The sequence below is a fragment of the Camelina sativa genome, chromosome 14 (assembly GCF_000633955.1).
Source record: "Camelina sativa cultivar DH55 chromosome 14, Cs, whole genome shotgun sequence".
Taxonomy (NCBI): Eukaryota; Viridiplantae; Streptophyta; class Magnoliopsida; order Brassicales; family Brassicaceae; genus Camelina; species Camelina sativa.
The window spans coordinates 3,027,185-3,040,657 of record NC_025698.1 but is presented as its reverse complement, the minus strand read 5'-3'; the positions used below and the strand labels follow the sequence as shown (position 1 = coordinate 3,040,657).

At 37.0% G+C, this 13,473-nt stretch overlaps 3 protein-coding genes across 3 annotated transcripts in view; 2 read left to right on the top strand and 1 right to left on the bottom strand.

Moving 5' to 3' along the window:
- Positions 916-2,771, bottom strand: LOC104739295 (the record flags this gene model as incomplete). The annotated part of the gene is given in 2 exon segments (XM_010459595.2): positions 916-2,357; positions 2,565-2,771. A coding segment is annotated over 1 exon segment (1,361 nt), but the record flags the coding sequence as incomplete, so codon positions are not given.
- On the top strand, positions 8,296-12,108 carry LOC104739294 (cell division control protein 6 homolog B-like). Its single transcript, XM_010459594.2, has 16 exons — positions 8,296-8,642; positions 8,717-8,789; positions 8,885-9,105; positions 9,190-9,264; positions 9,340-9,449; positions 9,552-9,658; positions 9,767-9,826; positions 9,949-10,022; positions 10,143-10,193; positions 10,286-10,335; positions 10,513-10,594; positions 10,727-10,816; positions 10,940-11,002; positions 11,095-11,190; positions 11,346-11,435; positions 11,526-12,108. The coding sequence occupies exons 1-16, from the start codon at positions 8,430-8,432 to the stop codon at positions 11,556-11,558; spliced, it is 1,488 nt and encodes a 495-aa protein (XP_010457896.1). The 5' UTR covers positions 8,296-8,429; the 3' UTR covers positions 11,559-12,108.
- Positions 12,489-13,473, top strand: part of LOC109128631 (UDP-glycosyltransferase 71C3-like) — a 2,678-nt gene continuing 1,693 nt past the window's right edge. The window contains exon 1 of the mRNA XM_019235419.1: positions 12,489-13,465. Coding sequence (XP_019090964.1) covers positions 12,648-13,465 — 818 coding nt within the window. The 5' untranslated portion in view covers positions 12,489-12,647. The remainder of the gene's footprint in view (positions 13,466-13,473) is intronic.

Below are 13,473 nucleotides of genomic sequence, written 5' to 3'. Positions count from 1 at the left end.
AGAATATGGACAAAGATCCAGCACATTTGTGGTTTTGTTCACTAGAGTATAAGGATAAGATATGGATTTGAACAAGGCCAAAAGGGTAAGTGAGAAAACGTAAGTGAATTGGGTTTTGGTCATAGAATGTGACAGATGTACCAAATGAGAAAATTGTCTAAAATGGAACCGCTACTGAATTAGTCATAGTCCATAGCTAACATGTCAAAACATTGTCTGGTCACCAAAAATATCTACAAGGTTAAAACAGTATTTTACCAGTTGGCCCAATTTTAGTGAATTATTTTACCTAAACAACAACATTGGTTGGTGAAAGGAGTAATGTAACAGACTAAAGTCTAACAGTGATCTAAAACTCAAGCTTCAAAATTCCACCACAAACTACACTATCAAGTATCAACCAAGATTTTTATTTAATTTGTTGGAACCCTACCCCAAAAATAAAAATAAAGAAGACTCAAGCTAAAAGATAAACTCTTTGGGAAAGAAAACAACAATCAATCCCTAGTGTGTGACACATTTTATATTATTCCCTATTTTATACTGAAAATGGGAAATGTAGAGATATTCACTTACTAGTTGTATTCTTCCTCTAAGTGGTAAAGAGAACTGGTTCACTCAATTAAAAAGCCAATCCTATTGGTTCTTATGGTGAGATTATGACCATTTTCTTAGCTTAAAATATCTATGGCTCCCTATCTCTCAATATAATATCTACTTATCTATCATTCCATGACTGTTAGTTTCAACTTGCAGCCAATCAAACCCAAGATTTGGATGCAAGACTCCAACCTAACACCAAAACGAATCTAAATTCTCTAATCCTAGTCTAATTAAAGAACAAAATCAAAGATAAATATACATTTAACAACATGATTAGTAAAATTATCATATAATGGTCAGATGTTTAATTACCTGTCGTAGTCATGGATGATTAAGTAGAGAAACTGTGCGTAATTAGCAAGAAGGAGAACGTTCTCAGGCTCTTGAGACAACCCCGTTTGGTAAAGAAGCTCCGTCTTGAAGTAATCCATGGACTCCTCTGCTTCTAACCGAGCCTCCACGGGAGAAACCATCCCCTTCATCGTCTCGTGATCCAACGCTTCCATTTTCTCCGTTTCCTCCAAAATAGAGTTCCACAGTTTAATCTCTTCTTGCCCTGACACAGATACATCCGAGTCCGCACTCGTTGCACCGAGAGATGAAGATGATAACTGAGATTTCCTGAACTGATCAGATCCATCCCCCTCTGTTCCGCTTTGTACCGGCGGTGGGATGTTGTTCCCACCGCCGCCACCTACGAAAGATGTTTTTCCGTAGGGAGATGAAACAGAGAATGTTTTCACCATGGAAGAATCAAACTTGTTCTGGTTTGTCTCCTGAATCTCACCAACCTCCGTCGTCTCGAAGCTAAAAGAGACAGTGGTCATCGGAGGACTAACCGATGCGGCTAAAGCAGAGTTGCTCTCAATAGAGTAAACCGTGAAATTTGCGAGGAGGATCATAACAGAGACCATCAAAGTAGGAGTAGCAGAGAAGACTTGTTGAAACAACCAAACGAACGATGCTTGCATCTCTTTTCTCACACGTTGGAGGATCCCTTGTAAATCCTCAAAGAGAAGAAGCTCTCTCATGTGTAACGTGAAGCTCTGAAGCTCTCTAATCATAAACACCATGGAAGAGAAAGCTTTCTTGACAGAGCAACAAGCTGAGTCGCCGACTTGTTTGATAAGTCCTTCTTCCATCTGTAGCTTTCTCTTAATGACCCGAAGAGAAAGAGGAAGCTCAACGCTGTTTGCTTTCCTCTCGATGCTTGACATTTGCACCATCTCTGGCCATGGCTGTTCCATTGAATCTGATGATCTGAAATGATCATGGCCACCTAGGAGGTCAATGCTCGTACTATGTGATTCGTTGTTGTCATCCTCCTCGTTAGAGACTTGGAATTTGAGAGCAAGCTCTTGCATCTTTCTCGAAAACTCCTCCTCAGAAAACGGATCGACGTCTGCGCTAAAAGCTCTGCGGATCAACTGAGTTTTATTAGTCGTTGAAGGAGTGCCGAAGAAGAGAGGAGAAGAAGAAGAAGAAGAAGAAGGATGCATCACGGAACGACAGGAGAGAGAGCGTCCGTCGTTTGCGATGCTGCGTCGTCTTGAAACGGCAGAGGAGGAGGAGGAGGAGGAAGCTAGGGTTTGAGAAAGGGAAGATGAATGATGAACAATGGGATGAGCTACCCATTGATGAAAGGTTGAGGTTGTTGCTACTTTCACTCCCATTTTGTATATAAATATGGACTCCTTAGTTTCTTCTTCAGCCAAACGAAAAAAAAGAAAAGACAGAAACAGAGCAAAAAATTCCTGCATAATTTAAAAAAGATGAATCCAGTGAGTCAAAACAGAGGATTACAAGATCAGTTGTTAAGAAACGTAAAAGGGGGAAATAATGATAATAAGTTGTTAAAGAAACATGCACAGTCACGGGAATGAATCATTTATAAACCCCATAAAAAACGGATCGGAGAAAAACTGAATCAAGCAATGAAACTTCGATATCATATAACTTACAAGAAGAAAACTGAATAGAGGGAGAGAGAGGGGGAGAAGCTGAACAGACTCACTCTATTAAAATGAATGAGAAGAGGATTTTTTTTTTGTCCGAGATTTTTCTCGGATGGAAGAAGAAACGAACAAAAAGTTTCTCGGGATAAAAAGGTTTTAGAGTGGATGGAGCACGAGGCATTGAGCTGCCTTTATACAAACGCGATCAAGATTTATCTCAAAAGGAAGACTGAAACAAAAATAATAAAAAATAAAGGTAACAAGTGAAAGAAATGAGTGTGACATGGCAGCATTCACAGAAAATAAGTGAGAAAAAACAGGGATAGATCCAACGGTTGTAAATGTGCCAACTTGATCTGACAAATTTGAAAAACAAATGGAAAGTATATTTACATTAGACGACATGTAAAGGTACACGTGTAATTTGCGTGAACTTATTTTAAAAATTTAATTTAAGTGTAAAAAGGAGTCTGAAAATATAAACAGGCTGGCAATTAGAAGGGTAGGCGAAAAGAAAGTGGGGTCCCCGTGTCCATGTCATCTGGGAACTGACTTTTTCCTTCTTCTTTTCTTTTTTTTTTTCTTATTGTTAAAACTTTAAAAGGGTTCAAATGAAATTAAACTCGATTTACACAATCCGTGTTTAATGTTGACAAAACTCTCAGAAAAAAAAGCCCAACATTATTATAGTAACGTAGGATATACACCTTTGAAAACTCAAACCATTACATGAAATGCACTGAACGAGAGATTGAAACGTCAAAAGTTACAAACACATGGTTTCTTTGTAAAATGTCAATAATACGGTTGCTTTAGTCATGTGGTTAATACAATAATACTCACACTAAATAAGTTATATATCATCACCATATAATGCTAAGTAAAGTAAGAGCACACATGCATGTACGTACTATCGGGTTGGAGTCGGAAAAGGAAAATGAATATTCATTAATTAATGAAGTTTTTATGTCTTAAAACTAGTGTGTGCGTGCGTCACGTCTGGAGAAATACAAAATAAAAGATATTATAGTTAAGCGATTTAGTTTTGTTACAAGAACCACAAAAACTGTTCAGATCTTTTTACATATTTGGTGGATCGATTTTAAAATGATAGTCCGACATGTGCTATATCATATTAGTCTGAATAGTACTGTTTTCTTAAGTTTCTCAATCGAAGATGAGTAAAACAATATACTCACGTCCAAAATAATTAATGTCTTATTTTTCCAGTTAACATGTTGCTATTGACCAAACTTCCGTTGTCAGCACTGTTCCATAACAGTGAAGTATATTTACATGGCATAAAAACACATCGAAGAAAGATCTTCTATTCTTGCAAAGTATATAATATCGATTATTTTATTCTGGTAGGAAACACTTCGCGACGTTCGCGTAGATGGATATCTGCATGCATGTAAAAATTATATCAAATTAATTAAGAAGAAGCGACAAATAAGTTAAAGCCTTTGATATATATTCGTTCAATCAAAATACTTGATGTTGGAACGTAGCAATTGAATTGGAGAGGGTAAGGAAGCGACGGTGGAGAAGGAATGAGAAGTGACCGGAGAATGGTGATAGATGACAGGTACGTAGGCACCAAGTTGACAGAAGTTGACGTCGTTGGAGAAAGAAAGCAACGTCTAAAGAGAGTGATGGTGGTGACGGTATTTACGTCGTCCACTATTGCTGATATCGTATTAACGACTGATATTTTTTTAAATTTTTTCTTTTGTTAGATTCAGTTTCCACTGCGTATTTAATAGGCTTATGTCCTTGTCATATCAATGTGCTTCTATCGTATCAAGAACTTTTTTGATAGTATAATAATTCCATTAGGTTATTAAATACCATGCTTCTTCTTTTTTAATACTAGTATTCTTTAATAATGCATATGTGCGGTGTAATATAGTCCCATGTTTAATTTTGCTTTGCATTAGATTCGCAGAGCCACCACGTGTGAAGTTTCTGCTGGTTTGAGTATCATTGTATATGCTATAGTGAGAGTAGCGTTTTAACCTTTGAGTTTTACGCACGTGCAAATTTATATATGTCTTTCTTTTTTTTGTAATGATACTGGTATTTTTTTTAAGTAGAGAGGCAATTGAGTGAATAATAACTTAATTTGTCCACATAACTTATTTTGATGTTTTCATATATCATTGATATCTTCTACTATGTTTATTGATTAGTTTTATTTATTTTGAATTTTATGTTAAATTATATTCAAAAAAAAAATAAATGTTTTACAACTTTGGAATAAATTGTGTGCTTAAAACATTTTGTTTGTAGAGACTAAAAAACTTTAGTAGAATCTAGCTTCAAACCACGCATGCAGAAGGATACCTTCTTTGTCCAGCATGGTACTTAACCTGTTTCGAATATTTTTATCAATCAGCTTCACCATCACCTCCTCAGTTGAGTTTGGCTCGCCATGGCGCCTGTTGTTTCTCTCCCTCCAAATAGAATGAATGGTATTTTGGAAAATATAGCCCATAATGAAGCTCGTCTTTTTGTCCAGGTAATTAGTAGAATCAACACTTGCCGCCAGTCGTTTGTGCACTTGTTTTTGAGAAGCCCTTTAACCAGCAATTCCCAGACTTTCTGTGAGAAGGGTCAGAGAAAGAACAAGTGCTCCCTTGTTTCTAAGGGAGGGTTACAGAGAACACAACTTGATGGAGCGTTTGTGTTCCATTTAATCATGCAGTCCCCAGTTGCAAGTTTATTCTTAACCATCAACCAAGTGATAAAAGCATACTTCGGAGTTGCTTGGGAGAACCAAATTGCTTTAGCTTCCACCATCTTTGGAGGCTCTTCATGGACGTGGAACCATGTGTCTTTTGTGCAAAACTGTTTGTGATATGTATTACTCTTGCGTTTCCACAAGGAGACATCCGGCTTATCTTGGATACGAGTAAGTTGTTTTCTGTGAAGTTCCTCTTGAATCAGACAGAGAAGGTTATCTCGATATCCTCTCCTTCTAGGCATGTCCATTGCTTCAGCTAATGTACTGCTTAGGGGTAATCCCATTGCTATGCAGCCTCGATCCCCCACCTTCTCATAAAGACAACCCAAAGAACTCCATTTATCGAACCAGAAAGATGTGGTTTCACCATTGTTGACTTCCACGCAGTGTAATTGTTTTGCTAGATCTCGATATTTCAGTAGTTTCTTCCATATCCAGGAACCAGCTGCGACATTGTCTTTTTCAGACTAGAAAGAGCCACTGCGGATGAGGTACCGGTGAACCCAGTTAACCTATAGCGAGCTTTTAACAGAGAGAATTCGCCAGATCAGTTTTAAGACACTCACAGTGTTTGCCTCATGCAAAGAGCGGAGTCCCAAACCTCCTTCAGATTTTGGAAGACAGACTTCTGACCATGCAACCTTGGCCTTCTTAGTATTTAAAGAAGAACCCGACCATAAGAAAGCAGAGCACAACTGATCCAATTCTCGAATACAAGCTTTGGAAAGCCTAAATGCAGAAATCCAAAAATTTATGAGGCCAAAAACAACCGATCTAAGCAGTTGTAGCCGTCCCACAAATAAAAGAGTTCTTGCAGTCCAGGAACTGATTTTTGAGCGTATTTTTTCTAGAAGAGGAAGGTAGTCTGCAAGCGTTTATTGATTAGTTTTCAGTTTCTATTGTTACGTCAAATGGCATGTATAGTCCCTATAATTATATATAGACCGTTTGTAAAACATTAGTTGACTGTTTTTCGTATATGAATTAGAAAATAGCCCTATATAGGAGCCTTTTTGTAAACTATACGTAACTTTCCAAATCAGCCGACCAAACTTCTCCTAGTCGTCTCTGGATCGGTGGCCTGAAGTCGCGGACCCTACTTAATCTTATTAGGATATTCACAATCTCAATTAGACCCATGATTTTATTGTAATAGATAAAAGTAAAACTGATAGCATAATAAGCAAAGGTTGTTGTCGGAAAAAGGTATAAGCTAAGGTTTTCATATTTTAAAGATAACAATTTTAGAAAAGATGGGTACACATCCTATAAACAATTCATAGAACGAAATTTATAGCTGATGGGCGATTCGACAATCAAAAATGGAGTTATGAGAGACAACTGCAAGATTTAAAGGCTAAATGTCTAAAATATTGAGAAGGTAAATAAAACAAATAGAAAATGATAAAATGAACCATGTGATCTTAACAGTTGTTCATCGATTGCACTTTACATAATACGATGTCGGCACAAATGTTAGTTAAGTGTAGCATATTTGTTTTCGTCGTCTACTATAATTAGTCCTTTTGTTTTTGTCTTCAACATATTTATATATGTACTTAAGTACTTTGATATTTTGCAGAGCTATGTTAGTGTAGCTCTGTTTTATTTTCCTCGTAGCTACCGTTTGTAAATATTTAAAGAGCATTGACGGACAACTTAACACGTAATAAACAAAATTCACAACATATACTTAAATTTGATATGGAATCACTAATCATTTGATCAACATATCTATATTTTTTTCTTTTCGATATTGTTTCTTTCAGGTCTCATATTTAGTTTAAATCGATTCTTCCAATGAATTGATGCGTATGAACTTCAAACTCTTCGAAAGAAATCAACCAATAAGAAATATGTAAAAGATTTACACCATACGAACTTAAATGAAATAACGTACGTGCGTTATAAATCTGTGTAGTGAAAAAGGAAATAAGTTTACGTAGTGGCTCTTGATAGGATGCTATGGCCAGATTATCTTAAAATGCTGAGAGCGAGAGAGAGAGAGAGAGAGAGAGAGAGAGAGACTGGCTGAAGCAGCGACACGGCAAAGGCTACTCTCATCACTCTTATCTTCTTTCAACCTAAATTCTCTATTTATTTTACATTTTATGATATTCTTATTTTGGTGCATATTGTGATATAATATCAGCGGACTTGAATGGAAAATTTTTATTCCCAAATAAAAGTTGACGAATAAGGTACACCAAAAAATAAAATATCTTAGACCACTTTGAGTCTTTGTTTGATTCTTTTATTTATCAAATTAATATCAAATAAACTATAATAAAAAGATTTTTATGATGCATTGTTTTTTTAAGATTTGGATCTTAATTCCGACACCCATCAAACCATTAAAAGCATTGTGGCTGGAACAAGGTGATTAAGAGGAAGACAACTCGGTAGCCAAATAAAGTATCATTAGTGGTAGTTGAGGATAAATTTTGGTTAGGAGCAACAAGGCTGTGTTTAGGGTTAACGGGGGCATAGTTGAGGTGTTTGTTCTCTGAGCACGAGGGAAAAGATATGCCTTATCTTGTCTTTAAATACAAAAATAGAAGAAGTTATCATCGTGTTGTATACGTAGGTTAATTACTGACATATGAACTAAGTTAGTTCACCCTTTAATTAGGTTCATAACCATCAGTGAGATGAATCTGGACACAACCAAGAGTCCAAAAACGAAAGATTAGGACATTTATGCTGTCCACTAGCGGATTTTGAGTGGTGCTAATTTTTTTCGTGGGTTTATGTTTATGATCGATTCCTAGTCTTTTGTATAGATTTTGAATATTAGTTATAAAAAAATTGGATTTTTTTTTAGCAAAATGCGAATAATAAAAAGTTGGGCCTGTTTGACAAAAAAATGTTAGGCCCATTTAACACAAAGCGGCCCAATAAAAAAGCCGCGAAAGTGGCGGTTCCAAAGATAGGCGGGAGGTGAAAATGTCGCCGCCATTCACATTTTCCCGCTACTCTCAAAATTTTCTCTATACTTGCTGTCGCTCTCTCGAACAAGTAGCATCGACCAAATTAAGACATTGTATTCGCCAGTGCAATTGGATCTACATTCTTCTGCCAATTTCGTTTCGGAGTTTTTACTTGTGTGACTGACCTAACTAACAATGCCTACCATCGCCGGGCCGAGTTTGTCTTCTTCTTACAAGCCCATAGTCGCCGCCGTAACGGGTGAATCCGCGATTCCTCGGAAGAGAAAGCTGAGATCTAATTCAGCGGCAGTGAATCTCCCGTCTGAGAATTTGTCCATCACCACGCCGAAGAAATCGAAATCTCATCGTCCAAGTTCTGTTTCCAATTCCAGAATCCCAGAGATAAAGGTAAAACTGTAATATACATGTGTTCGATTTCATCACAGTTCATATTTCTGATTCGTAATTACGTAATTTTGCAGGAAGACGCTAATGAAACTTTGACAAATCCAGTCAATTTGGGAGTAGAGAACTTATCTAACTGGAATCCTAGAGGTATATAATAACATGACCCGTTTTCGTTTCTTCTTCTATAGTCGACTTAGTTTGTAAATTTTACTCATATGTGATTATTATATGTCAATTTATAGACGAGGAGCAGATGAGAGCTGTGAAGGAGGCACTACACGTCTCTAAAGCACCATCAACAATTGTTTGCCGTGATGATGAACAAAGACGGATTTTGGAGTTTGTGAAAGGTTGCATCGATCAGCGTAAGGCTGGGAGTTTGTATATATGCGGTTGTCCTGGAACTGGAAAATCTCTGTCTATGGAGAAAGTAGTACAACAAGTTAGTGACTGGTCACAGCAGGTATGAATTTTTTCTTAGTTATAAGTTATAGCGTTATCTTGTTTGTCATCGTCAGAAAGATTGAACATTGGTGAATTTTAACAGGAAGGTTTGCCGCAAGTGGATACATTGTCTGTGAATTGTACATCTTTGACAAAAACAACAGATATTTTCAGCAAGGTATAATAACTCTAGACCATTGAGTTCTTGATTTCAGTTCAATATTGATGCTGATTGGCTTTATTTTGTTGATAGATACTTGGTGAAAACGATCCTGGTAAGAAAGCTAATAGCTATTCTTCACCTCTACAGCATCTTCAGTTTCTGTCTTCTCAAAAGCAAGAATCGTTCAGCTCTAGAATGATGTATGGTTATATTTCCCCCTTTTCTTGTGCTTTGATTACACATCAAAGATTTCTGAAGTAAAGAAAGAAGCAGTGTTATCCTTAGTTTATTCTCTTTTCCAGGTTAATAATTGCAGATGAGATGGATTACTTGATCACAAAAGACCGAGGAGTCTTGCATGATCTTTTTATGCTTACTACTTTGCCATTTTCGAGGTGTATACTTATAGGTACTGTATTTTAGTGGTCTTAGCTATGATTCAATTCATATCTGTATTCATTTTCTCTGGTTATATGCAATTCTGAATTACTCTCTCGTTTTTTTTTTTTATCTTCAGGTGTAGCAAATGCAATAGACCTTGCAGATCGATTCCTTCCTAAATTGAAGTCTCTTAATTGTGAGAATTCTTATCTTTGTAATTCTGTGATGTTCTTCCGTGTGCATAAAAAGTCTCAACTTTGAAATCCTAAGTGTTGAATGTACTCCTCAACTGCTGTTTCTATTTTTTTGGGTTTGCAGGCAAACCTATGGTTATCACTTTCCGTGCTTATTCTAAAGATCAAATCCTTAGGATACTACAGGAAAGGCTTATGGTAATTCATTCTACCGGGTTGCGTACTAAGATGTCTTGTTTCAGACAGAATAATCTGTATACGAAGGATATTCTATATTGTGTCTATATGTCTCACTTTATTCAACCTCTGTTCTAATAGGTTTTTCCATATGTTGCATTTCAATCTAAAGCCTTGGAGCTCTGTGCTAGAGTAAGAATTTATATCCTTCCTAGTATTATATTTTCTCTCAGTCATGAGTCAACCTTGCTTCTCTAACCATCATTCTGTTTGTATTGTGGCAGAAAGTTGCTGCAGCATCAGGTGACATGAGAAAAGCTCTATGTGTCTGCAGGTGGGTTTAGCTCTGCAATTTTTGTCTCAGATTATGTCCTTATTTTGGGAAACATGAGTGGGATAGTGCTTTGGATTCATATTAAGTAAATATGTATACTCTAAAGGGCATACTCTGTTTCTTGACTCCTAAAAGATTATCAAAAATCTTACATTTTTCTTTGATTTTGATTTTCAGGAGTTCTCTAGAAATCTTAGAAACAGAAATAAATGGATCAACTGTACAAGAGTTACATGGTCCAACTTCAGATGATCCAGTGGTTAGTATTTGGATATTTTTCTATCCAAGAGTTACATGGTCCAGCTTACTTACTGATGATGTAGTATGAAACCGTAGGAATCTGATATTAATATCTTTATAAATATTGGTCTTATTGTCCTCAATCTTATAGGTAAGGATGGACCATATGGCTACTGCATTATCAAAGACGTTTAAATCTCCTATAGTTGAAACTATTCAGTCTCTTCCTCAACATCAACAAGTAAGTTACATCCATCAGAGTTCTTTGCATATACAACAATGTCATAAAACTTCTATAGTTAAGCAAGAGTTGATTTCAAGATTCTAAGTGGAGTCATCACATGTTTCTCTTGACAATTCACAGATCATATTATGTTCTGCTGCAAAGGCTTTCCGAGGGAGCAAAAAGGATTCAACCATTGGAGAGGTAATCTTCTTCCAGCAAACGAACTTCATGAGTACAACCAAAACATTGTTCTGAATTACTCATTCTACCTTTCCAACAACTTATCAATGCAGCTTAATAAGTTATACCTAGAAATCTGTAAATCTTGGATGATTTCTCCAGCTGGAATTACAGAGTTCTCTAACATGTGTACAGTGCTAAACGATCAGGTAACTAACTACACTCGCCGTCTTAAGTAGTGTATGAAACAGAATAGCCTATCTTATAGCTCAGTTGTGAACTGATTAGTTCAGACAAAGCAAGAAGAAAGAAAAACAATTTTTTTAAGACTCCCTCTAGAGTGATGTTGGCATTGTTGTTTCAGGGGATTTTAAAATTAGGCCAAGCTCGCGGAGATAAGGTAAAGAGAGTTAGCCTGAGGATAGACGAATCAGACATCACGTATGCTCTACAGGTAAACAGCTTCTTATTTTGCTAATCCTTATAACGAATAATAAAACTATTAGATTCTAAGCGCCAATTTTTTTGTATATAAAATCAACAGGGAATACGATTTTTCCGCAACTGTCTGATGTGAGAAATACTACATTCGTATAAAGATAAACATCTTGGACGAGCAATGGGGAATCAAGTTGTAAAACCATGGGTAGGATAGGATTACTATTAGGGTTTCTTTTTTCTTTTTTTTTGTTTTGACAACAGTTTTGTATTAGGGGTTTAGATATTAAATTTTATTTGGGGGAATAGAACATGGTTGTAATTTTTAGAGTATAGTGCTATACGATATAACTAATTTATATAGACAATAGTTAAAACCATAGGATGTTGAAGTTACAAACTTACAACACTATGGTTTGGGTTCAAAACAATGTCTTGTAGAATTTTTTTATTCTACACGTGAACTGGAAAAAAGTCGAAAGTAATTAAAAAGCAGTTAATGTAATGTAGGCAACTAGGCATGTAGCCATTTCTTCATTTTGTAACCGTTTAAGAGAAGGATCCACTGAATCATGGACGAAGACGTCTCAGCATACCTAATGCCATTAATGGAGTTAATTTTGACCAATTATGTGGCTAATTTTTTGTTGACAATTTTGGGTGATTTGTGGATAGTGAAGTGAAGTGGGTTATACTATTAGTTCTTGAGCAAATGTACGGTCTCTCCATAGAATACTACTCATTGTTATCGTCTGAGAGGGTGTGTGAGCTGTGAGGAGATTCTGAAAAGGAGTTAGTTTGCAGTGGGATTAGTTCCTTTTCCCGGTAAAAGTGGACTTATCTCTTTGGTTATATCGTAGTCTTCATTAAAGTGTTCTTGTAGTCTTCTCCATCTTTCTACATTCATCTTTTTTTAGTTTACAACCCTCTCCTCGGAAATTTAAACCAGTCTTTCTGCACAGAAAAACTCTTAACACATGTCGCTAAAGTCCTGAGTATAGCCTTGTAAAAGGTAACTGTCGCGTTAAACCCGTGAGTGTATATATATATAATAAGGCCAACATGTATAATTATGGAACGGGTGCTCAAACGTGAATCGGTGCATGCGTATTATAGCTATCAACCGTTGGTACCTTGTGTTATATTATATAACTTATATATTTGCTTCTAGTAGAGCCCATAAAGAAAACACTGAGGTAGAGAGATATCGAAGAGATAAGAAAAAAAGATGAAAGCAGAAGCAGAGATCATCTTCGTTGCATATCCATCCCCTGGTCATCTTCTGGTCTCCATTGAATTCGCTAAGTCTCTCATCAAACGAGATGATCGCATTCACACCATCTCCATCATCCATTGGGCAATACCTCTCGCTCCTCAAGCACACCTCTTTGCTAAATCTCTCGTTGCTTCACAGCCTCGAATCCGTCTTGTTGCCTTGCCTGATATTCAAAACCCTCCACCGTTGGAGCTCTTCTATAAAGCTTCCGAGGCTTATATTCTAGAGTTCACCAAGAAAACAGTTCCTTATGTCAAAGACGCTCTCTCCACTCTGGTCTCATCACGTAAGGAATCCGGTTCGGTTCGGGTCGTCGGTTTGGTTATCGATTTCTTCTGTGTCCCCTTGATCCAAGTGGCAAACGAGTTTAACCTTCCTTGTTACATTTTTCAAACGTCTAACGCTGGTTTTACGTGTATGATGAAGTACCTCCCTGAGAGACATAGCATAATCTCTTCCAAGCTTGAATTAAGCTCCGGCGACGAAGAACAGCCAATTCCTGGTTACGTCTGCCCCGTGCCGACGAAGGTTTTGCCTCCAGGCATGTTCGTGAGAGAGTCCTACGAGGCGTGGGTCGAAATGGCTGAGAAGTTCCCTGGAACCAAGGGCATTTTGGTAAACTCCTTCTCAGGTCTTGAGAAAAACGCTTTTGATTACTTTGGTCGTCGTCCTGAGAATTATCCTCCGGTTTATCCGGTCGGACCGGTTCTTAGTTTAGAGGATCGCCCATCTCCAAATCTGGACTCGTCGGACCGGGACCGGGTCATGAGATGGCTCG

Coding starts and splice junctions, on each gene's coding strand:
- LOC104739294 (XM_010459594.2), top strand. CDS start 8,430: ATGCCTACCATCGCCGGGCCGAGTTTGTCTTCTTCTTACAAGCCCATA. Junction 8,643..8,716: donor CCAGAATCCCAGAGATAAAG/GTAAAACTGTAA, acceptor GTAATTTTGCAG/GAAGACGCTAATGAAACTTT. Junction 10,336..10,512: donor AAAGCTCTATGTGTCTGCAG/GTGGGTTTAGCT, acceptor TTTGATTTTCAG/GAGTTCTCTAGAAATCTTAG.